Raw genomic sequence first — 25372 nt, 5'->3', positions numbered from 1 at the left:
TTGGTAGCAACAGGAGGTAAGAGTACAGCAAGTTCTACTGTACATTGTAGAGAAAAGGTGGAGCATCCCATGCAAAACACTTAATACTGTAGTTCTGACTAAATGAACTACAGTAACTCCTCGCTTAACGTTGTAGTTCTGTTCCTGAAAAATGCGACTTTAAGCAAAACAATGTTAAGCGAATCCGATTTCCCCATAAGAATTAATATAAAAGAGGGCGGGAGGTTAGGTTCCAGGGAATTTTTTTTTCCACCAGACAAAAAACTATATCATATATGTGTATACACCCAGTATAAGTTTTAAACAAACAATTTAATACTGTATACAGCAATGATGATTGTGAAGCTTGGTTGAGGTGGTGAAGTTAGAGGGTGGAAGAGGGAGGGATATTTCCCAGGGAATGCCTTGCTGCTAAATGATGAACTAGCATTCGGCTGAGCCCTCAAGGGTTAACACGTTGTTAATGGAGCCTCACACTCTACAGGGCAGCATGAACAGAGGAAGGACAGACAGCATGGCAGACAGAGACACATCCTGTGTGTGAGAGAGAGAGATGCACTGTCCCTTTAAGTACGCTGAGCATTCTAAGTACATTGCCTTTTTAAGTATATCAGGAAGTTGAGACAGCAGCTGCAGCCAGCAAGCTCCCTCCATCCTGAGCCCTGTCGAGTCTCCCCCCTGCTCTGTGGAGATGGGATAAGCGGGGAGCAGGGGGAAACCCTGACATTAACCCCCCCCCCCCTCTCCCCCGCACAGCAGGCCGGAGGCTCCCGGGAGCAGCTCCAAGGCAGAGGGCAGGAGCAGCACATGGCAGTGAGGGGAGGACAGCTGAACTGCCGGCAATTGATAGCCTACTGGGCGGCTGCAGCACAGGGAACTTAGGGGAGCAGGGAGCTGATGGGGGGCTGCCGGTCCACCCTGGTTCCAAGCCCCCACCAGCCAGCTGCAATGGGCTGCTCTTCCTGCAAGCAGTGGACAAAGCAGGCAGCTGCCAAACAACGTTATAAGGGAGCATTGCGCAGCTTTAAACGAGCATGTTCTCTAATTGATCAGCAACGTAACATTAACCGGGACAACTAAGTGAGGAGTTACTGTATTCACAATATAACATGGTTTAAAAGTTCTGGAAGCACTTAAATATTTCAGGTTCTTGGATGCATTTATCTTGGTCAAAAAAAGATGTATGCAAGGTGAATTGTTGACACAATTTGCTTGTCAAGTTTGTCTTAGAGAATAGAAAATTGTGTTGGTTACCAACTTTATATTTTGCAGTATATCAGAAAAGTACACAGTACTAAAATGTCACCAAATATACATTTAAAAACCTACTTGAGGGCAGAAAAAACAAAACAAAACAAAACAAAAACAAACAAAAAAAAACAAAAAAACAAAAAAAAAGAAAGGAAAGGATGCAATTTAAACAGGATTTTACCAGTTCCACAGACTTTAATCATCTGGAAAATTAAATAAAAACAATACCAGATTTCAAATGTCTGCCAAAAGAAGAGAGTCAGATCAAGAAAATTATATCAATGAACAGAAAAAGATGGGAAAGTATCTTGGGTTATATAAATATATAGCATTAGCAAACAAACACACCCCACAAGGATGCAGATATATCAATGCTTAGTATTAATAAGGTACTTGTTAATGATGGGTGAAATTCTAGGCCCACTGAAATCAATGGCAAAACGCCCACTGGCTTCAATGGGGCCAGCATTTCACCCTTTAAATTTGCACATCTATAGCACTTTTAATTTGAAAGTCTCATCCAAGGATCTCAAAGCTCTTTTTAATCATTAACTGACTTAGCTCCATCTCACCCCTCTGAAGAATGGATAAACATAGGGAGCGTTTCATCAGCCACTGACATGCAGTTTTCTTTTGGGTACTACATGGCAGCTGTTTTAACCACACACAGCGGTTGATGACATAGCTAGCTGAGCTATGATTCTGTTTATTTCACCAGAACTCCTCTAAGGACTGAGAGTCTTGTGTACAGTTTTTGGGAGTGGGGGGGAGAAGCGGATGTGCACTATCCCTTCTTTTATCACTATGGTATACATTTGTCTGGAGATAAAGAAGAAGAAAAAATTACTGCTGTGTGCATAACTTTGTACATGTTGCACTAGGACTGTTTTAGCATGCAGGAATTACAATGTACTGGGAGATCACACTTTGGACAAAACAGATTGGGACAATGGACTATTTGTGAAACCCCATAGAATCCCCATAACAAGCTTTTACTGGGGAACTGGGGAACAGGACACTTGTGGCACAGTCTGACAAACAATTACACTGCTGAGTCTGACCGTATGCAGCAGGAAAGTTGGGCATTCTGGATTAGATCCTGCAGAATCTCTGCTAGACACCTGTGCTTTCAAACTCTTCACACTGCAATTGCATTTGGGGAACAGTAATCTGGTTTATCCATCCACTCAGACTAAGGGAATGGAGCACACTTGTATGATGGCTCATATCTCACAAATTAACAAGTTGTTCCCATGAGATGCTTCCTGGAGAGGGGCCAGTTTGGGGCTGTGCTCAGGTACGCATCAATGCCTCTTACAGGGTTGATTTGCCCTCTTTTGTGGCCCTTGTACCCGAATGGGTGTAACAAGGGATTAGCTATTGGTTCAGCAAGAACGAGTGCTGTACTTCATTGACTTGGATTTGTAAACAAAACTGTGGCTTTATGGCATAACACATATATATTTCTCATTAGCAGTGTGCTTTGAGAAACATTCTGAAAAGTTAGATTCATTCATTTTGCTTTGCTCTTTTTACCTCCTAATTTTTCTGATGTTTAACCTCATTAGTTTCCCTTGCAGCCACTATATTTAATCACAATGGAGAGTTTGCATCATTATTGTGACAGGGTTTTTGAATTTTCATTGTTACCTTGGTTTTGAGGGGACAGACTTTGACATTTAAGGTCTTAGTCAGAGACTAAAGGTTTCTTTTCTTTAAAAGAAGTTTCAGGATAAATTTGATTGGCCATTTAAAAATTATATTAGTAGTACAAAGAAAATAATTGGGATTTTTGTGGGCTTTGGGTTAGTTTTATCTTAACATTAAAAAAGGCTTCATTCCCCAAATTAAATTATGCAACCCATTTGTTCATAGTGCTGACTAGCCTCCAAGATATTTGAAAACAAAATTGAAGAAATCCATCCATAAAATGAAAAGCAACCTGAGATACTCTGTTTTAAAAAATGGAATCTGCAAAGACAATGTTTGGGGCTTCAGACACAGGAATCCTAATTTAAGTAACTCAAAATGTGAATGCTAATCTCATGTTTTATAGTTTAAAAAGTATGTTCTTTTCCATATAAAATAATAAAATGTAGGTGTATAAAATATTTATTATATGAACCAACGTTAACTGATCACTAGGGCTGAGAGACTGTCACTGTGATTTTTCCTAAAACTCACAGATTAATCATTGTCTTCCTTGCAGCTACTCATAGTTGGCCCTAGGATCCATGAAACCAACTGCCAAAGATCCCTCTAAATTGGGGGGGGGGGTACTCCAGCCCAATTTGTGGCGATAGAATGATGTCATTTGGTCTGCAGTGGATAGAGCCAAAACTATCGTAAGATTTCTCCCAGCTGCATGCCGCTAAACTAGTCCTGCCAGTCAACCAATGGACTGGCTTGGTCTAGCTCAATAGCATAGCCCAGTTCATAATGCAAGGATTGAGAGTACAGCACTCTTGCATTCTAATCCCAGCTCTAATGCTGACACCCTCTGTGGCTTAAACTGCAGCAAGGGAGGTTTAAATTGAAGATTAGGAAAAACTTCTTGTGAGGGTAGTTAGGCACTGGGACACATTGTCTAGGGAGGTTGTGGAATCTCCATCACTGGAACTTTTTAAGAACAGGTTGGACAAACACCTGTCAGGGACAGTCTAGTTATTGCTTAGTCCTGTCTTGAGCACAGGGGACTGGACTAGATGACCTATTGAGGCCCTTCCAGTCCTACGATTCTATGATTCTATTGTCAAGTCACTTAACTTCTCAGACCCAGTCAATACCCCTCCTGTGTAAAATGAGGACACTAATATTAATCTCCCTTCCACTAGGGGTGTGATGATTATTTAGTACAGTGATCAAAGTGCTAATAGACCTAAATGCATACAAACCCTCACTTTATCAAAGATGAGGAGTGAGACCTCATGAGGCCCTTGAGAAGTAGGTTATCTATGTAACAAACAAGGAAACTGAGGCAGAGTGCGCTTCAGACTTGCCCAAGGATAGTGGAACAGCAGCAGATAATATGAGACAGAATAGTTAGTGGAAAAGCCATAAAACCATGTTGTACTCAATAGAGTAAAACGATCTATAAACGTTATCCATGTTAGATTAAAGTATGTCATAGGTATTGAATGCCCACACAAAAATCTTAGTCAGCTCTGAGTGATGGTTGCCAGGTATCCCACAACACAAACTCTAGAAATTGCCCCAAAAGGCAAAGTGTCCCACCTCACGTTCTTCCTCCTGTTCTTTTCGAATCTGCTCCAAACGAAACTGCTCTGCTTGTTCTCTCTCTTGTGCTTCCCTCTATTCAAGAGAAAGAAACAATAGTCACATTTACATTCAATTGACAGCTAAGCGGGACAGCCCATAGCCCTGTGCAACAAATTTCATTACCCACATGAAGGAAAGGAAACTCCACAAATATTTCTTTTTCTGCTGGGGTAGGAGTGGTTTCTGCCAGAGACAAGGGGCAGACTTCAGCTGTCACACCGGGTTCCACAAACAGTAGGGGAAACATTGTGCATTAATACAGCCTCAGACTGGGAGGAGCTTCTGAAAGATTGGGGCTGAAGGGGAGCATGCCACAAAGGTGGTATCCTCCCCTCCTGCTCTTTGGTGGATGCACGTTTCCCTCTGAATGCAGATGGGGAGAAGAACACAAGCCCCTTAATTCTGGAGCAAGAATAGGAACATAAAGGAACAATAGAATAATACAAAATTTGCGAATAACTACACAAGTTTTTATTCAAAATCGGTATCTTGTATATAGATCCAGTAGTTAGAGATGGAAAAGGCCTCTTAGATCAAGTCATCTCCTTGCAAGGACAGGATAGAGGCTCCTTGACAGAGAGCATATCACATATTAAATTAATCCCGCAGTGGATCCTAGTCATAAGGCCAAAGGGAGCATTGTTACACAGGTCAAGCTTTTTGGCCAGTATGTGCATGTGCCATATTTAAATGATATGATAAAGCTATGTGAACCCCCCAGTCCGCAATAATAAAAACAGTCATCTGAACACTGTGTACGTCCTCATCGGTGCACCACATAAAACGTGTGCTTAATGAGCAACACATATTCTGAGAATTTCCAAACTTCAGCTACATAAACTACTGTGCTGAGCAGACGCAACTACCCATGAAGAATTCCTAGTCACACAAGGTGAAACTCACTCTGAGTACTCATGTTCCATGAGGGGGGAGTGCAGAACAGATGGCCAGGTGACTCCCGCACCGGAACCCAGAGCAGGCCTGCCTCACAGCCCCCATGGCCACTATTCCAGTCTCTTGATTGGAATTGTTACCACAGACCCTGCATGTCAGTTGTGTGGGCTACTGGAGCCACTGGATCAGTGTAAATATAAATCTGTGGCCTCTCCCACAATGTGGCTTTGTATGCTGGCCTGTGTGGCTGGTAAGGAGTTTTCCTTGGTGTGTAGGGAAGCAGAGCCCTACATGGGGCTGAAGTTGTGTGGTTCTCCACAGCTGGGTGAATTTCATCCATTGTGAGGACATGCATGTCCTGGTATTCATGAAATTATTTCCCAACTCAGCAGGGGATATTCTTCACTATGCACACACCTTTGCTCTATCAGCTTCTAGTGAAATGCGGTAAGCTTCATCCTGTTCTCTCTTCACATTCTCTCTGGCCTCACGTTCATCCTAAAATAAAATAAAAAAACAACCAACAAATTATTAATAGACCAATATTGTGTTTCTTCTATACTCACTAGCACTCTTTAGACCAAATGTTTTAATAGTAATTTGGTTGCATTACTTCTGCTTCTGCTTGCAATAGAGGCCCACAAAAGTGATTCAAGGTAAACTTTAGGTTTTTATATATACATATGTGTGCATGCGCATGTGTGTGTCTGTATATATGAGCGTGCATGTGTGAGAGAGAGAGAGAGAACAAATATGATCTGCCTGATGCAGTGTTTAAATTGGTCCATTATAAATATATAATTATCTATGTTTAAATAAATTGTAGGTTTGGAAAAGATGTCCTCAGGAAATGAATTTTAAATTTCAGACACTGGATTGGCTGTTCACTGTCCAATGAAGTTGGCATCAGGCACTGGCTAGTCCCACCATTTTAACCTACAAGAGAAGGGTCTGTTCCCAACTCCTTCATCAGGTAAAAATCCCTTTGCCTTCAACAGGTTCCACCCCAGGCTCGTTATTATTAAATATTAATGTTATGGAATCGCCAAAGGCCCCAATCCCCGTTGTTCTGTACAAACATAGAAAAGAACCAATTCCTGCCCTGAAGGGCTTTCAATCTAAAGGCACAAACAGACAGTAGAGTGAAGAACTTTGGAAATGAACCTGCCGAAGAACTGGCCCAGCTTGGTTAGTTACATGGATTGTAATTTCTTCAATTGGAAGTAGAGATGTAGAGGAAAGGAGTAGGAAAAGGAGCCCACCCTTCTCCTTCACTGTGCATACCACCATCATTCTCCCAGTGACTCAGGCCTGCAACCCTGGGTATCATCTTTGATTCGACCCTCTCACTGGACCCACATATTCAGGCCATTGCTATATCTTACTGCTTTTTGTTACAAAATATCTTTTAAAATCTGGTCTTGGCTCTTTGTCCACACAGCCAAAACTCTCTTCCACAACCTTATCATTTCAAGTCTTGGCTACTGCAACCTTCATGGTATTTTCCATGGTGATACAGAAAAGGGGGATAAGAGGAGAACTTGGGGGGAAAGGTCAAGAGCACAGTTCTGGTCATGCTGAGCTGAAGATAATGATTGGACATTTACAAAGATGTCAAAAAGACAGGCCAACATACTAGACTGGATGAAAGAAAATAGCTCATCAGTAGAGAGGTAGATTGGTGAGTCATCAGCATAAAGATGGTAGTTAAAACCACGCTTGTGGATAAGAGCACCTAGAAAGAGGGTGTAAAGAGACAAGTGGAGAGGGCACAAAGGATAAACTCTGGAGGGCAACCCATAGAAAGGGGGAGAGGGGAGGAGGATGACCCACCTAATGAGACAGTAAAAGAACGATCAGAGAGATAGAAGAACCATGAGAGGACAGAGTTATAAAAGCCAATTAAATACAAAATTTCAAGAAGTCGGGAGTGGTCAGTGGTGTCAAAAGTCACCAAGAGGTCAAGTAGGGTAAGGATGGAGTCTAGGCCTACAGTTTTGACCAGGAACAGATCATTACAGTGATTTCCCAGGTGAATAGATAATGGACACCAGATTGGAAATAGTCAAGAACAGAATTGGAAGAAAAACACCAGAGAGTAGTTGTAGACATCAGGCTCAATGATTTTGGAGGTGAATGGGAGAAGAGAAATTGGGCAATAGTTTGAGGGACTCAGAACTCTTCCTCTTTCAATCCATGGCCCACCACCACCATACTCAGGAGCCCCCACATTCCCATAACCCAGAAATCATCCCTACTTGTTACTGGGACTGGAAAAGCAGAAACAGAAGCAGCAGGAAACGTATCTCTGTATTCCCTGCATCGTGCCTCCTCTGCTGCCTGGAGCCTAAGCACTACATGGTCTCCAAGAGCTGGAGGCTGCAGGGAGCTTGTTCATATACCTCTGTACTCTGCTTCTTTGGGGCCAGCTCAACCAAATCCAGCATTTTCTGCTATGTCCTTCTTTCCTCTACAGTTTACAGAGGCTGGAGCAGCTCCAGCCCCACCAGAAGCTCCCCAGTAGCAGCAGGTAATAGTGCACTCTGCAGTACAACCCTATTTTACAGCTATGACATGATTGGTGGAGCTTAGCCCTATTAACACCTAATGGCCAGTCACCCTAGCTAACAAAACCGACATTTCTGAGCCCTGGTCTGCACTGAGTTTAGGTCAAATTTAGCAGCGTTAGATCGATTTAACCCTGCACCCGTCCACACGACAGAGCCGTTTTTGTCGACTTAAAGAGCTCTTAAAATAGATTTCTGTACTCCTCCCCGATGAGGGGATTAGCGCTCAAATCGACATCGCCAGGTCAAATTTGGGGTAGTGTGGATGCAATTAGACGGTATTGGCCTCCAGGACTATCCCAGAGTGCTCCACTGTGATCGCTGGACAGCGCTCAACTCAGATACACTGGCCAGGTAGACAGGAAAAACCCCGGAAACTTTTGAATTTCATTTCCTGTTTGACCAGCATGGCGAGCTGATCAGCACAGGTGACCACGCAGAGCTCATCAGCGCAGGTGACCATGGAGTCTCAGAATCGAAAAAGAGCTCCAGCATGGACCGAACGGGAAGTACTGGATCTGATTGCTGTTTGGGGAGGTGAATCCGTGCTATCAGAACTCTGTTCCAAAAGACGAAATGCCAAAATATTTGAAAAAAAACTCCAAGGGCATGATGGACAGAGGCTACACCAGGGGCCTGCAGCAGTGCCACGTGAAAATTAAGGAGCCCTGCTGTGCTCTTCTAATTGCCCTGGTGTCTGACTGCGCGTAATCAGCGGCCAGGCGATTTGCCTCAACCTCCCACTCCTCCATAAACGTCTCTGCCTTACTCTCACAGATATTGTGGAGCACACAGCAAGCAGAAATAACAATGGGAATATTGGTTTAGTTGAGGTATAACCGAGTCAGTAAACTGCGCCAGTGCGCTTTTAAATGTCCAAATGCACATTCTACCATCATTCTGCACTTGCTCAGCCTATAGTTGAACAGCTCCTTACTACTGTCCAGGGTGCCTGTGTATGGCTTCATGAGTCATGGCATTAAGGGGTAGGCTGGGTCCCCAAGGATAACTATAGGCATCTCAATGTCCCAACAATTATTTTCTGGTCTGGGAAGTAAGTCCCTTCCTGCAGCTGTTCAAACAGACTAGAGTTCCTGAAGATGCGAGCGTCATGTACCTTTCCCGGCCATCCCACGTTGATGTCGGTGAAATGTCCCTTGTGATCCACCAATGCTTGCAGCACCGTTGAAAAGTACCCCTTTCGGTTTATGTACTGGCTGCAAGGTGGTCCGGTCCCAAGATAGGGATATGCATTCCGTCTGTCGCCCCACCACAGTTAGGGAATCCCACTGCAGCAAAGCCATCCACTATGACTTGCACATTTCCCAGAGTGACTACCCTTGATAGCAGCTCAGTGATTGCGTTGGCTACTTGGATCACAGCAGCCCCCACAGTAGATTTACCCACTCCAAATTGATTCCCGACTGACCGGTAGCTGTCCGGCATTGCAAGCTTCCAGAGGGCTATTGCCACTCGCTTCTCAATTGTGAGGGCTGCTCATCTTGGTATTCTTGCACTTCAGGGCAGGGGAAAGCAAGTCACAAAGTTCCATCAAAATGCCCTAACGCATGCAAAAGTTTCGCAGCCACTGGGACTTGTCCCAGACCTGCAACACGATGCGGTCCCACCGGTCTGTGCTTGTTTCCCAGGCCCAGAATCGGCGTTCCACGGCGTGAACCTGTCCCATTACCACCATGTTGTCAAAATTGCCAGGGCCCGTGCTTTGAGAGAAGTCTGTGTCTATGTCCTCATCACTATCGTGATGGCACTGTCATCACCTCCTCGCCTGCTTTTGTAGGTTCTGGTTCTGGAGTTGCAGCGGAAGCGGTGGATGACGACAGATGCCAAGAGAATAGATATTTATACCGAACGATGAGAGGACCTGTGAAGTGGATTCACGGCACCAGGAGAGCAGAGTTGCAGCAGAAGCGGTGGATGACTGAGCTCATTTACTCTACTGAGCTCAGTCATCATTTACTCAATTGAGACTGAGTTTATTTACAACAGCAGGAGAGCAGGGTTGCAGTGGAAGCGGTGGATGACGATGGTTTGCAGACCTACTGCACCGTCTGCTGCCAGCAGCTTCCAGGACACAACAGCAGCGGTGATGGTGAGCTGAGCTGAGCAGGCTCCATGCTTGCTGTGGTATGGCGTCTGCACGGAAAAAATGCGCGAAACGATTGTCTGCCATTGCTTTCACTGAGGGAGGAGCGACTGATGCCATGTACCCAAAACCACCTGTGACAATGTTTTTGCCCCATCAGGCATTGGGAGCTTAACCCAGAATTCCAATGGGCGGCAGAGACTGCGGGAACTGTGGGATAGCTACCCACGGTGCACCACTCCATGAGTCGATGCTAGCCACGGTATTGAGGACGCAGTCCGCCGACCTACTGCGCTTAGTGGGGACATACACGATCGACTATATAAAATTGCTTTCTAAAGATCGACTTCTACAAATTCAACCTAATTTCCTAGTGTAGACATACCCTGCGGGAGCATTTAAGCAGTAATAATTTGTTCCCTATATTTAATAGAAATGAAAACTCAATGCCTAATAATTTATATATCATATATTTTTAAAGTATATTCTATTAATGTTCCTGTTTATCTACTAGTTTTCCTGTACATAAGGGAACAATTTTGCAAATTGATCATTTTTTTCCTAGGCCTTTCCCTTTCTCAAGAACATTTGGCAACTATTCAGTTTGAAATGCGATTATTGGAGAGGTCTGAATTATAACTGTAATTATTATGTCATGCAAACATGCCAAGAAGTACCTCAAACAAAACTCTAATGTATCAGCAGTTAAAAGAACTCTACATTATCATACACCAGCAAGAAGCAGACACAATTACAAAAAAAAGGTAACCAACCCCCAATTTGAGTGTAACAAAATCATTTTACAGTGAACTATTTTTCTTTATAAATGTGGGACCAAGGCCTTTTCTATAGTCTTCCATTTTTTACATTTGATTAACAGAAGACGCTTGAAACCATCAGTTTGCTGAGAAGGATTGAACTGTAGTTACAACAGTAATATTTGCAGCCATGAACAAGGATTCTAGCCATTGTGAATAACCTGTTTCCATCCTACCCTTCCTGACTTTTGCTCCTTAGAAGCCCTAGTATGCTGTGCTTCTGACACACAAGGACACATGAAGGTAAACCCAAACAAGAAGAACCTCGATGAGACAAGTGGGATGTTCAGTTATTGGGGGTCCCTCAAAGAATTAAACAGGTGACGTACTTTACTCAAAAGGGAAGAAGGTCTCTTGAACATTACAGAAGCGATTCCCTTCTCTTCTTGAAGAGTGGGTCATAATGGAAAGCAGAACACTCTTCTTTTGCCATATTGAGGACTCCCTTATGTATATCACAAATTCACCTTAAGATTGTGAGAAACAGAATGGTCACAAACTAGCTTATTGAGAGAAGACAAGTCACAGATAGTCTGGGGGAAGAGAGGCATTTTGAAAACCTTCCTAATATTTGTTTCAGAGAGAGAACCTTTTTAACTTTCATTTTTTGCAACTTGGTACATCAAACTCTAACTGAATTTCAAAGGTCACTCCAAAGTCCAGTGGTACCTTAGGGAAAACTGAAAGGTCAGGTGCAAACTACTGCTTCTTTCTTTTCTCAGAAGAGGAGACCATAACTTAACAATGTAATTCCATTAGACTACTTACTCAAAGTCAAAAAGTTAACTAAAGGCAGGTTTCAAGTTTGTAAAAAAAACTGTCTACTAAAACTCTCACCACAAATGCCAAATCCCAAACCAGAACTTTGGTAAGAAATACACCTCTACCCTGATATAACACGACCCCCCAATAGAACACGAATTCGGATATAACGCAGTAAAGCAGCGCTCCAGGGGGGCGGGGCTGCGCGCTCCGGCGGATCAAAGCAAGTTCGATATAACGTCGTTTCACCTATAACGCAGTAAGATTTTTGGGCTCCTGAGGACAGCGTTATATTGGGGTAGAGGTGTACTACATTGATTCTTATTTTGCATTTTAAAACTGCCAAAGAAAAAAGAACAGGAAACAACATTCACAAACAATTATTTGTGCTGAAGATGGAATCCATTTACTTACAGCAAACTATGACTTATTTAACAGAATATTGAATAATTCTTTCAAATGGAGCACAGTACCTATTGCTTTAAATTATGTCTTCTGGATGAGAGGGAAGAACTTCCAAAAAGGTTGACACTATAGGTTCTTTTTCAAGCATTCTGATATGAGTTTCAAGCATTTTCCTAATGGCTTATTTCCTCCTATTCTTGGCAGTGAACATCCTCATAGAGGATCGGTTATGAAAAGGATATCAGGAATGTAAAGATTTATTATGCATGACTGGCTGATCCTGATAGAAAGATGTGAAATCCCATAGCTAAACCTAAATCTAGAGGTAAACAATTACACGGCAGAGACCAAGTACTACTGTTCATACTTTGATCTTAAAGTCAAATTCCTAGGTAGACTAGATAGCACTAGCATCTAGACTTTTTAGCTAGGAAAGAGATGTAATCAAATAAAATGTTTCTATGTATATATTTGTGCTATGCTATAGTCCACTGACTCTCAACGAGGTGTCCGGGGCCCCCTGAGGGGCCACAAGCAGGTTTCAGGGTGTCCACCAAATAAACTGGGCTTCAACCCTAGGTGGGGCTTGGAGAGGGAGCGCCACTTCCACCCCCTGACTCACCTCAGCGAGCCACCCAGCCTGTCTGGGTTGGGGGTGGGCCGCAACCAAAAATTGCGGCATCACTGCAGAAAGAGATCTCCCCCTGCCATCAGAAGGGGTTGCTTCACAGCCACTGACTCCACGAGCAAGCAGCAGCTAGTCAAGGAGACACACCACTTCTCTGCCCTGCTACATCAGCACCTCAGAGAGCAGGGCCAAATGGAAGGCAGAAAACTGTGGAGGCAGGTGGCCCACCCTACACGTTGCATCTGGTTGGAGGTTTGCAGGTTTGTCTATTTAAGTTGAGGGGTCCCTGGGTAAAAAAAGGTTGAAAACCACTGCTATAGTTGATTTTACTACTACTTTGCAAGAACAAACAAGTCAGGAGGTATTCTGGCAAAGCTATAATACTTTTCTGGTTCGCAGTTACACCCTGGATAAATTTTCAATATTGTATATTGTGTTCTTTTAATTTTAAATGTAGTTCACTACTCTAGTCAAGTCTCTCCTCCAAAGACATCACACAAAGCAGTGAGGATGACTCACTGTTGCCAGAAAACAAAAACAAAAGAGACATGACAATGTAATGAGAGGACCAGAAGAAAACACTTGTCAAAGGAGCTACCAATGTGTAATGGTGAAAGGGTGCAGAAAGTAAAGAAAATGATTAGTTGTGTTACTATGCCTGTAAACCAACAATCTTATATGATTTTTTTCATCTATCAAAGAAAAAGTACGTTAGTTGAGAACTGCCTTGTGAGACCCCAATTTACGTTGGAATTCAGGCACAGATGGATCATGTTTTGCCGAAAGTCACGCAGAAAATCTGGGGCAGAGCTGGCTATTAAACTCACATTTTCTGAGTTCCAGTCCAATGACACAAGGTATCGTTATAAAATTATACAAACCATAGTTTATATAATAAAAAAATACTAATAAAGGTAAAAAACCCAGTTGTTTCTTAAAAGAGAAAAATCAAATAATATCCTTCTTTTACTGCTGCAAAATCAAATAATTTCCTACTAGTGCCTGAGAAACAGAACATGAGTTAGATATTAATAAGAGTGCAAGTGAGTCAAGTTTCATTATTAATTTTATAGGTAAATGCCCATATCCTGAAGTGCACAGCCAAGCACATATATTTGGCTCAATCATTCTGAAAGGCGGTGGAGCAAAGTGGGTGAAACTTAGCTCTTTCATATCAGAGACCTTGGTTGTATTTCCAGCTCTTCCAGAAGATACCTCATGCAACCTTATTTGTTAAAAAATAAAAACTGGGGGTGGAGTGGGGGAATCTACTTGCCTGCTTCCTAGAGTAGGTATAGGAGGCCTTGGTCAATAATAACAATGTTACAAATTGCACAAATATATTAACACCAGTTAGTAGAGGAGGTGAAATAAGAACCCCGTGGCTTCTGCTTTCGAGCAGTGGATATTTCTCTCAGCATTATAGAGCTGTGAGATGTGGGACTCTGGGTCAGGTCTGCACAATATAGCTGTATTTAGGACTACCTGAGCATTCAGTCACATCCAAATTGTTTTTGCAGATTGAAAATTATGAGAAAAAAGGCATCAATTTTTAAAAACAAAGGTAAGTTTTGTAAGGTCAAAGTATGAATACATTATGTTATTTCAATTAAAAATTGCTGAATTTTTGAGAACTACAATTTTTAATAAATTTGCTCAAAGTGTATTAATGTGTACACCATTTAAAAATCTTGGCTAATGACCAAATTCTGGTCTCAATTACATGTACTCAATACCTGCTGAAATCAATGGGAGCTGTGCAGAATTTGGCTGTAAATTCCTGTGCAATTATTTTAATGAGCATATTTTACTATTTTGTAAAGCTGAAAATCAGATTTTTCTTGTTAGCAAAACTGAAAACCACACACTAATATTTTTCAATGATTCACTTAGTAGCTATATACTTTTTCCCACATCAGTTTGAATTTTTAAGAAAAGTTTTGTTCCGTTCACTATTATGGTGGAGCATGAAGTTCCACAAACAGCAATGATTACACTTTTCAAACACTTTGCTTTAATATCATATTTTTAAAGTTTATTTTATTATGGAAGCATGATTCCATTTTGCATCACAACTAAATAAATTCAGTTTTTCAAGCTACACTTGCTGAGCGCTTCACAAGTCAATGGACAGCAAGTGACATTTCACCTCCTTGACAGCAGTCTAACAATATTGTTCACTTAAGGCTGCTAGCAAAATTAGGATACTGACAGTTTATCTTGCACTGGTTCAAAAAGCATAATGTGTGAACAAGGTCTTAAACATGATCTTAATCATACCGGAGATCATTACTATTACCATTCATATAATATACACACACATTATGTAAGCAGACATATGAAATATATAGTATTATATATTATAAGCATGTGTACGTATGTATGTATGTATCTATCAAGTGAAGAAAAGCAGCGGTGCTTGAGATGCCACAAAAATTGTGGAAAGCAAACCTTTTCTCTGAAAATAAAATAATAATTGTATGAAACAAGTGTAATAGCTCTGACTATACACGAGTAGATTGGGAGGAAATTATAGTACAATTCACAAAGCTAATCATTCGAATATAAAGTACAGCTGCTGGAATTTCTCATTGTTCAGTTGTCACTCAGAAATGTTACATCATCCAATGTCAAAAAGCCATTATACTTCCATTTGGTGTCAGAATGATGATATAACAAGATTGTTAATTGACAGCTTACGTGGAAGGAAGTCCTTTTAAAATACTGAAGGGATAGTGAGATTGCAGCTATTATCCCAGGCATGGCTGGGATAATATTAGCTTGTCTTCTTTTTAGTAAATAAAATACAATAAAAAATTAAGTAAAAACCAAATAAGAAGTGGATGAAAATATCTGTCTTACTTTTAAGCTCAAGTAAAAGTTAACTCTAATATTTTACATTAAGTTACCCTTCTTTCATGGAGAACTGAACAGTATTACTCCCCCAAGATTCTTTTATGAAGATCTCTCAAGAGAAAATATATTCTCTTATCCTATAAAAAGCTTCTGCAATACAAAGAAAGCCCCATTGCGTTGCAGAAAGAAAACCTAATAACAACAGTATTCATAAAAGAGTCATTCATTTGGATCAAGGTTCTTCTACTGTTCTTACACAAGTCAGAGCAGGCACTTCATTTTGTATGCAGCAAAGGAAAATCCAGGCAAATGAGGATGGATTTACATACAAAGAAACTGAATGAAACCAACAAAACAAAACAGCCTTTGCTCATACAAGTACCTTTTTACAGCTAAATTCTGCTTTAGGATGAGCTCACATGACTTCCATTGACTTCAGCAAAAAAGGAAGCCCCCATTCTTACCCTGATGAATTTATAATCTGAACAGGCAAGACAAAGGGGGCGGGGAGAGACAATCTACAAGCCAAGTGATCAGTAAGGGGTGGTTAGTACCCCATTCTTAAAAAAACAACAACATATGAGTGGGAGAGAGAGGAGAGGGTAGAAAGAAGGGAATGGGGACATTGAGGGAGAAGAGAGGAAGAAAAGGAGGGGCAGAAGCATGGAGGCTTAGGCTAGAAGAGTAGGGGCTGTGAGGGCAAGGGGTGGAGAGAGATTGGAGCAAACAGCCAATGAGTCGAACTGAAGGAATTTGGAGCTGTTGAAATGAAAAAGAACTTGTCAGCTCCCGTGGAGGCCTGCTCCATGCTGCCAGTCCCCCACCCCTAATGGGAAAGAGTCGGAGGTACTCACATTTAAAGGAGTCGTGCTGCCATGGTGAATGCAGATCTAGGAAGCAGCAGAATGGAGACAATGGGACTCCACATGATTGCCCCAGCTCTCCATGGATGCCTCAAGATCCACCCTTATGGGTACTGGATAATTGACAGGGCCAGAAGGCCTATCTGTTTTTCAATGAACTGCAGCCACTTAGGAAAAAACCTGAGCGCCACCGTGGACAGCTCAGGGAAAACATCTGTTCAGTGTGCCATGTTGGTCCAAAAGGCAAAACAAGTGTTAGGGTGCATAAGGAATTGGTTAGAAAAAATACTGAAAACAGTGTAATGCCACTATATAAATCCTGGGTACATTCCAACACAGAATGGTGCTTTTGGTTCTGGTCACCCCACCTCAAGAAAGGATTTAACAGAAGTAGAAGCAGTTCAGCCACAGGTAAAAATTAGAAGTCTGGAAAGATTTCCATATGAACAGAGATTGAAAAAAAACAGGACTGTTCATTTTAAAGAGGCAGCAAATAAGAGAAATAATAGAATTATACCAAATTAATGAAGACTCTAGAGAAATTACATAGTGTGTTCCTGTTTACTCTTTTTCATAATACGAGAACAAGGGGATATTAACGAAACTGAAAGGCAACAAATTTAAAAGGAAATATTTTTTCACACAATACATATTTAATCTATGGAACTCAATGTTACAAGATTTTGGAGACAAACCGATCAGCAGGAATCGGAAAAAGAATTAGACATTATATAGATGAGAACACCCAAAGTTAAACTAGACAGGATAAAAAATAATAAATACTTTTAGAAAAGATGCTTGTGGGCATAAGCCAACCACAAAGTGACAGGCAGAGTCAGGAAGAAACTTTCCCTATGAGAATAATTCTGTAATTGTCCACTGCAGTGTTTCTGGCACCTTCCTCTGAAGCATCTGTTAGCAGCCATTGTTAGAGACAGGTCTAGGTGGATTTCTGGTCTGATCTGGAATAGCAATTCCTATAGTCCTTCCAATTACACGGGATAGCAAACTCTGCTCCTTTGATGGGATGATTTGGTGGAAAATCAGCATGCCTTAATGCTGTGGAGTTTTCCATCTAACTTTGGCAGTCCTGTGGCCTGTTATGTAGGTGGTCAGGATTTAACGCTAGATCTTGCATGGAGTTACCTTAGTGAGTTGTGCCAGACCTTACTTCATGGATTGTCCAGCAGGGTCAGTTCTATCATAAAGGAAGAAGGAGTAATCACAACCAATCCTTCAGGACAGCAAAACTTGAGCAGATGACTATGAGTTGGAGATTTGCATGTTTGCACAGGGCAGCAGAACCTGCAGCGCTGTCTCTGGGAACGTAAGCCAGAAAGTGGCATTTACAAATGCTGAAAGTTTATTCGAAATAAAATCTTCATTTCACTGAACCACTCCTGAAGTTAACTACAACAAATGCTTGAGGCTATTCCTGGGAGTATGAAAGAAAAACACCCAGTTTGTCTAAACAAACCAGTGCAATGAAGGCATTAGTTTGATTCACTGAAGATGACAGATTTGTACATTGTATAACTTAGACACATATAGTGTGGAATGCATATGATATAAAAGTGCATGCAAAATTGCATTTTGCATGTAAGAACCACAGAAATGATGCCAATGTTATGACATTCATATGACAACTGAGATGACATTCTTACACTATAAATGGTACCTAGGACAAAACCACAATTTAGCGTTGATCATTTGTTTTAAATGGACTTTTCAAATATCAGAGCTGCTGTACTTTTTTTTTTTTTTTATTAAAAGGAGAGAAATCCTTTAGCAAAACTTACTATAGAGCATTACACTGGGGAGGAAAAAACCCAAATTTGTCCCAGTCAGGTTGTTTTCGAATGCTGAAATTGAATCCTGTTGTGTACAGTGACTGGCGAGATGACAGAAGGCTCCTTTCTCGAGCACTTTGCTGAACAAGGGACAGTTAGATATGCGAAGGTAGTTACTATGCTGGCAGCACCAAAGAAGGGTTTGCTGAAGAAAGAAGTGGACAATGGTTCATTTTAGAGTGTTGAAGGTATCAGAACCAAATAAGTCGTTGGCAAGGGCAATAACGCAGGGAGTAAAGGTGGGGAGACAGGACTAAACAATGGAAGAGGGAAGAGATAAAGAAAAAGGAATATAGTAGAACCTCGCTTATTCACACCAGAGACTGCAAGGCTCATTGCAAACTGCTGAATTTTGTGCATTAGTTGGGAAAAACACAATACAAATTAAGGATCCCCAAGAGCCACTTCTCCTGGATATTTGGCACCAGAATTTTTTAAGTATTTATTTCGGTGTTGGTGCACTCAGCATTGCAACATCCAACTGGTTTAGGAGTGTAAATCTTATTTTCAAAAGGGAGTGAGGCATGGGATCCTAAATCTCACTGTCAATGGGATTTTGCTTTATACGTGCCTAAATCCCTTTTGAAAATGAAATGTATGCTCCTAAATCAGTTAGGCATTGCAATGCAGAATGCTGCAATGTCTAAATCTCCTAACGATCTGGGGCTTACAACCTGGTCGGCAGCATGGGAGTATCTACTGACAATTTCAGGTTGTCATAACTATAAAGGGAAGGGTAACAGCCCTCCTGTGTACCATACTATAATCCCTCCTGGCCAGGGACACCAAAATCCTTTTACCTGTAAAGGGTTAAGAAGCTCAGGTAACCTGGCTGACACCTGACCCAAAGGACCAATAAGGGGACAAAATACTTTAAAATCTTGGGGGGGGGAGGGCTTTTGTTTGTGCTCTTTGTTTTGGTGGTCGTTCACTCTTGGGACTAAGAGGGACCAGACATCAATCCATGCTCTCCAAATCTTTCTGAACAAGTCTCTCATATTTCAAACTTGTAAGTACAGCTAGGCAAGGCGTGGTAGTTTTATCTTTGTTTTCTCAACTTGTAAATCTACCTTTTGCTAGGGTGTTTACCTCTGTTTGCTGTAACTTTGAACCTAAGGCTAGAGGGGGGTCTTCTGGGCTCTTTAAGTTTGATTACCCTGTAAAGTTATTTTCCATCCTGATTTTACAGAGATGATTTTTACCTTTTTCTTTAATTAAAAGCCTTCTTTTTAAGAACCTGATTGATTTTTCCTTGTTTTTAGATCCAAGGAGGTTGGATCTTGATCCACCAGGAGTTGGTGGGAGAAAGGAGGGGAGATGGTTAATTTCTCCTTGTTTTAAGATCCAAGAGGTTTGGATCTGTATTCACCAGGGAATTGGTGAAGAGTCTCTCAAGGCTACACAGGGAAGGGAATTAGCACATTGGGAGTGGTGGCAGCGGACCAAATCTAAGCTGGTAGTTAAGCTTAGAAGTTTTCATGCAGGCCCCCACATCTGTACCCTAAAGTTCAGAGTGGGCAAGGAGCCTTGACACAGATCTTGTAGTTAATGCAGAAAACTGCCATTTACAATTCAGGTAGTTTTTTTTCCCTGTGAGAGTAGTAATGTTGAAGTAGGGAGATTGAGTACAGAGTTATGAAAATAGCACATATTATTCTAGGTCAAATGAATCATTGTTTTAAAGACAGAGTTTCTGGATGAACAGAGATACAAACATATTTTTATAAATAGCTTCTGTTGTGAAATTAGGGTGTATTTGTGGCTTCTTTTTTGTATATTCAAATCTCCATCCAGCAATTACATAGAAAACAAACCTGCTATTTCCCATTCAGATCATAGCAATAACTAGGGAAAACAAGTGTGACCTGTGGTCAAAATGAATGCCTTTGACTTTGCATTTCCACACTTTGGCAAGGCTTAGTGTCAATTGTAATGTCTTTACAACAGTTTTTCCATTAAAAAAGTTCTTCGACAGATATCCTTTTTTTGCAAGTAAAAGTGAAGTGTCAGTGGAGGATAATTTAGAATGAATGGAAAATTTTAATTTGGATTTGTAAAAATAAAGTGCTTTTTCAAACAATTGTAGGTAAAATCTATATACCTTGAAGTTTAATCCAAAAGCAAGAGCATTAATGTTGCATAACTAGAAAAATAAACATTATGTTAGACCTAATGTTACTTAAATAACATGTGAAGAAGTTGGACCAGCTGTGTAACAGTCAATGCTTTTACAGTAATAAATTTTGACAGCAAAAATAAAAAGAATGCATTACTGAGATATCATCAAATGAGCCATGTCATTACATGGGAACTCCACCCAGTATAAGCTTGTCAAAAAGTGTTACTGTAATCCATTGAGAAGTCTCCTCCTCAGGCAAGAAAGGAAAAATGTTTAGGATAGGCTCAGAACAGGTGTGTTGCATTTTAATGCCAGTATTTAATCACGGATCTCTTCACATTAGTTTCATATGTGACAAATTCAGACTCTCTTCTTGACATTCATGCAATGCTGAAATGATCAGTCAACAATCAAACTGAGAGCCAACAAATGTAAACAAAGAAGCTGAGGAGATATCTTTTTAGCACTGTACACACCCAAAACACAAAAGGCATATTAAATTATTACAATTTTTTCTTGCTTTTCCCAGATCAGTACTTTGAGGACTGAGGAATGTCATGCAGCCCCATCAGGTTCAGTCTACTGAAAAGGCCTATTGATTTCTTGGCCTACACTGTGCCAGCTTCTGCCAGTTTCTGGTTCAGGGCCCCCCAAGAGCAGAAAACCCTCCATGGAAGGTTGTGGTGGGCCCAAAGGTGACAGTTAATCTCCAGATGTGGTAGTGCTGGTCCGAGGAGGGGGCATAGCTAGGACAGCCAATGGTATGCACTAGTTCATGACATCACTAGTGTAGCGTCCATTGGCATCGTTCCTACAGATCTTCTGAAAGAACTTAACACTGCTTCTGGTGTAACCACCACCCTCTGGTGGTGGGAACAAGCACAGTTGAATCTTTCCTTGGGACACAGCCGCTTCCTCTTGTGCAGGAAAGTGCCAAATGCACCTCCTTGTTTCAATAGGGTCATTCTGACCCATCATCCCTATCTACCAGATAGATAAGTACCTCATTTTAGTTTGCCAGGCCCAAAAAGAGAAGACAAAGGAGAGAAAGAGGGGGAGAGAAAAAGATATCCTTTCATGTTGTGTGTGCCTTCACAGTGATATTATGATGATAGAATTATGGCATCATTATGATGCATTTTGTACCAGATGAGTCATATGAGGTGTTATTGGAAAAGTTATGATTTGCTGAATATGATTATGCTATTGGTATGCAAGTATCCTTTTTGTATCTAAAGTTAGGGACAGATACATATGTATCTGTATTTCAATCGTGCTTACACCCACAGCTAGCCTTTCTGGTACAACAATGAAGAAGCCAGACAGGGCTGATGGCCCATCAGCAAAGACAATGGACCCTGAAAGAACTTAACCTTCCTGTGAACGTTTTGGTCTGCCTGTAAGCAACGGCTGATATAACACTGCAAGGGCATGTGACCTAGACTCCATCTTGGGAAGTCAGTATTTTTCCACAAACCGGTCTGGGAACCAAGTTTTGGAACAAAGGAATCCTATCATATGCTAAAGCTATATAAGGCAGAGAGTGACATCTGTTGGTCTTCACTCCCCAAACAAGAGGACTCTTGGAAACACCTGAGGAAAAAAGACTGAACTGGGAGAAGTGCTGGATCCAGGCTAAAGGGATTTTTATCCTGTGTATGAAGACCTGAGAAACCCAAGCTATAAAGCTAATGCAGTTTGTGCCTTCAGAATCTGTAAGTCTGCCTGTACCATCAGTTTGGGTGAGAATCTGCTAATTCATATCCAATTTGTCTAGTATATTAAGCTTAGTTTGTTTTTGTTTATTTGCTAGGTAATCTGTTTGCTATCCCTTATAATCACTTAAAATCTATCTTTTGTAATTAATAAACTTGTTTTTGCTTTATCTAAACCAATGTGGAGTGAAGTGCATGGGAAATCATACCTCAAGAGGCAAAGATTGTTGCATATTCCTCTCCACATTGAGGGGGAGGCGAACTGGATAATAAATTTACAGTGGTTGGGGTTTGGACCAGGATAGGACAGTACAGCTCTGGGATCCTACACTGCAAAGCTGGAGGTTATTTTGGCTATAGCCTCTCTATTGTTGGTTCACATGCAGTGGCTGGTCAGAGAGCCTGCATGTAACTGCAGCTGGGCGTGTCCCTACCAGTGTGTATGCTGGTGGAAGTGTAAGACCGGGAGCATGTCTGCAGATTGTCACAGGGGTCAGAGGGATCAGTGGTAGCCCAGTTCCAGGTGGCACCCCAGGGGAAACCCATCACATGCCTATGTTTATATCCCTCTATTGATCTAACCTCACATATACATGCTCCATGGCGTTGGTCTATGGTTCTCTAGAACTGGTTATATTGACGACAGTCTGACCATTCACCTCTTAGTCAAGTCAATCTGCTTCCTTCATCCGGCAGTGACTGGTTGTGCTGGGCTCGAACCTGCCATCTCCTTCTGCTGGCCTCTTTACTGAATCTGCCATGCTAACATGTACTCAATAATGGCATACTGCTGATTATGCCTTATAAACCCATTGCACTGTAGCATGGCCAATTCAGTATCAGAAGGGAAATGGAGGTGGCATATTCAATGCTGTGCTAGATAGGAGAGTATGACAGATGGTCAACATGATGACATGGCACAGATGCATTGGGGTCCCCAAAATCTTTGCAAGCCAAATATGGGTAGTGCGTTGGGGCTAGTTGGAGAGGGAGAGAAGGGATGGTATTTGATTGACTGCCTGGGATTGATGGGGAGAGAGAGGCCAGAGAAGGCAGAGTTGGCTGCCTGTAGAGGGTGTAAACAAGGAGGAAGAGAGGGTGGCTGAAAAGAACCAGCCTCTTTCCTCTCCAAGATCCAATCCAGCTACAACTATCAAAATACACAGTGTGTGCCCCTCTGTCCTGAGACAAGGAAATCCGATCACCATGACTACCGATACAAATAAATGAAATACATTTTAATTTTTATGTAAGTCAATTCTTTTGGGACTCTAAGAAAAAAGTTTAGTCAATCAAAAGCAAACAAATAAACCCAGAAGTGAAATCCAATTAGCTAATTAAATGGTGAGATTTTTGCACTTCACATTAAAAATATGCTTCCAAATCACTCAAATTATCTTAAAACATTGATACTAAAGCACAACATTTTGCTGACTACATCACTGTTACTGACTAAAGGAGTTACTCCTTTTACTCAGCTAGCAGAGATCTGTGCTGCGGTGCTGAGCATCCCACTTGCAATACCAACCAATGAAATGTGAGTGGGAGGTGGTACTAAATTGGTTCTTGAACAGATACCTTCAGCACCATAACATGCATCTCTGCACTTGAGCTAAAGAAGGGACTTCATTAGCTGCCAGTAGTACCAGGCAGTTATCCTGTAGTGGATCAACCACTAGAGGGGGATGCAACATGTGCTATGCCTTCATGAATTATGAAGTATCTGTGTTTTGAAGCTTTTCTATGCATACAGCTTATAAATCCATCCCAAAAGTTCAACTATCCATGTTGCTCATTAGTGATTTTTTGTTAATTATAGGACGTGTATCCAGTTCTCACACATAGTAAAAAGTTCTTTTATGTCTTTATTTACAATCAAGATATACCGCTGGCTTTTCAAACACAAAAGAATGTTCTGTTTATCCCCTTGTGGTTTTATGATGACTTACTGTTGCTATTAAGAAAACAGTAACAGAATCCGGACTCTATATCCTGTTTGCTATTGTCATATTAGTAAAGAAACTGCATGTAACTACATTAAGGTCTTCAACACAAAAGAAAAAAAGCACCAATGTTTGAACATAAGAAGTTGTCAAGGACAAGATTTATAAGAAAGTTACATGTTATGTACCAAACCACAAAAAAGACAATATTTTTTTTCTCATGCCAACACCTTCTGTTAAGCACATAATGTACATACTACGTATTAAATACTCCCTTTTTGAAATAATACATTACATAATACTGTTTTAATTTTACTTTCTACTTCAAAGGCCATTGGAGGTTACCCTTTTTATGTTTATTTTATAATAAATACATCTAAGTTATATTCAAATATCTCTGTGTACATAGAATTTATAACATTTGTAAATTTGCCTCCAAAGTTTATCAAATATTTTCACTAATTAACAATCTACCACCTCCAAGGCAGGCTATGCCACATTCCTTCTGGTGCAGATATGCCAGTGTGCTAACAGTGCTGAGGAAACTGGGGGAAATGGGAGAAAAACACTGTCCAGGGTAGACATGGGCAAAATTCTGCTCTTAGAGCAATATATTGTAGCAGATCTTACAGAGGCAGAATTCCTAGTGACAAAACTGGAGTTCTGTGTACTTAGGGAGAAGCAAATATCTAAGTTCAAATCCCCAAGATGAAGACATACTTTGTTAGTGGGATCCACAACTATTTGCTCGACAGCAAAGGAATGTAAGACTCAGGATTTGAGGTTGAGGTTTTCTGCCCCTGTCCATCTTCCTCACTATCCCCCTGGATCCTGCCAATCCCCACTCCATCCCATCTGTCTCCCCTGCACACCTATCCTCCAACACAGACTCCTGTCCATTCTTGGCTTTTGCCCATTTTCCCTGTTCCCCTCCCCACTCTGCTGCTATCCTCCCACTCCACCATGGCTTTTTCTCTTTCTCCCCTATTTGTTCTTATTTCTCCCCTTCTTCTGTCCATCTCTGCTCCTGGTCCTCTCTCTCTTCCAGGTCCTGCTACTAACCCTCCAAGCTCCTACTGTTATCCACTCACTCTGTCTCTCTTCACTCTCCCCCTGTTTCTCACCCCTCTGTAGCTGAGCCAGGTATCCTCCTCACTGCCTGGCATCAGCAGGGTGAGCATTGAGAGCACAAGGCAATCAGTCCTCCAGCACTCAGTGATCGCTGGCAGCCAGGATGAGCAATTGCTGAGAAAGTCCTGCTCAGTCCCTAAGCCTTAGGATGGAACATGCTCAGTTGCTCTGTATGGATGGTGCATTT

General features: G+C 41.4%; 1 protein-coding gene across 2 annotated transcripts in view; it reads right to left on the bottom strand.

Moving 5' to 3' along the window:
- FAF1 (Fas associated factor 1) overlaps positions 1 to 25372 on the bottom strand; it is a 320478-nt gene that overhangs the window by 30922 nt on the left and 264184 nt on the right. For both annotated transcript variants that reach the window (XM_034778048.1, XM_034778049.1), the window contains 2 exons: positions 5842 to 5922; positions 4486 to 4563 (listed from right to left, as the gene is read on the bottom strand). In XM_034778048.1, coding sequence (XP_034633939.1) covers positions 4486 to 4563; positions 5842 to 5922 — 159 coding nt within the window. The remainder of the gene's footprint in view (positions 1 to 4485; positions 4564 to 5841; positions 5923 to 25372) is intronic.

Source organism: Trachemys scripta, chromosome 8 (assembly GCF_013100865.1).
Source record: "Trachemys scripta elegans isolate TJP31775 chromosome 8, CAS_Tse_1.0, whole genome shotgun sequence".
In the NCBI taxonomy this organism is placed as follows: domain Eukaryota; kingdom Metazoa; phylum Chordata; order Testudines; family Emydidae; genus Trachemys; species Trachemys scripta.
This window is presented reverse-complemented; position numbering and strand designations above follow the sequence as displayed.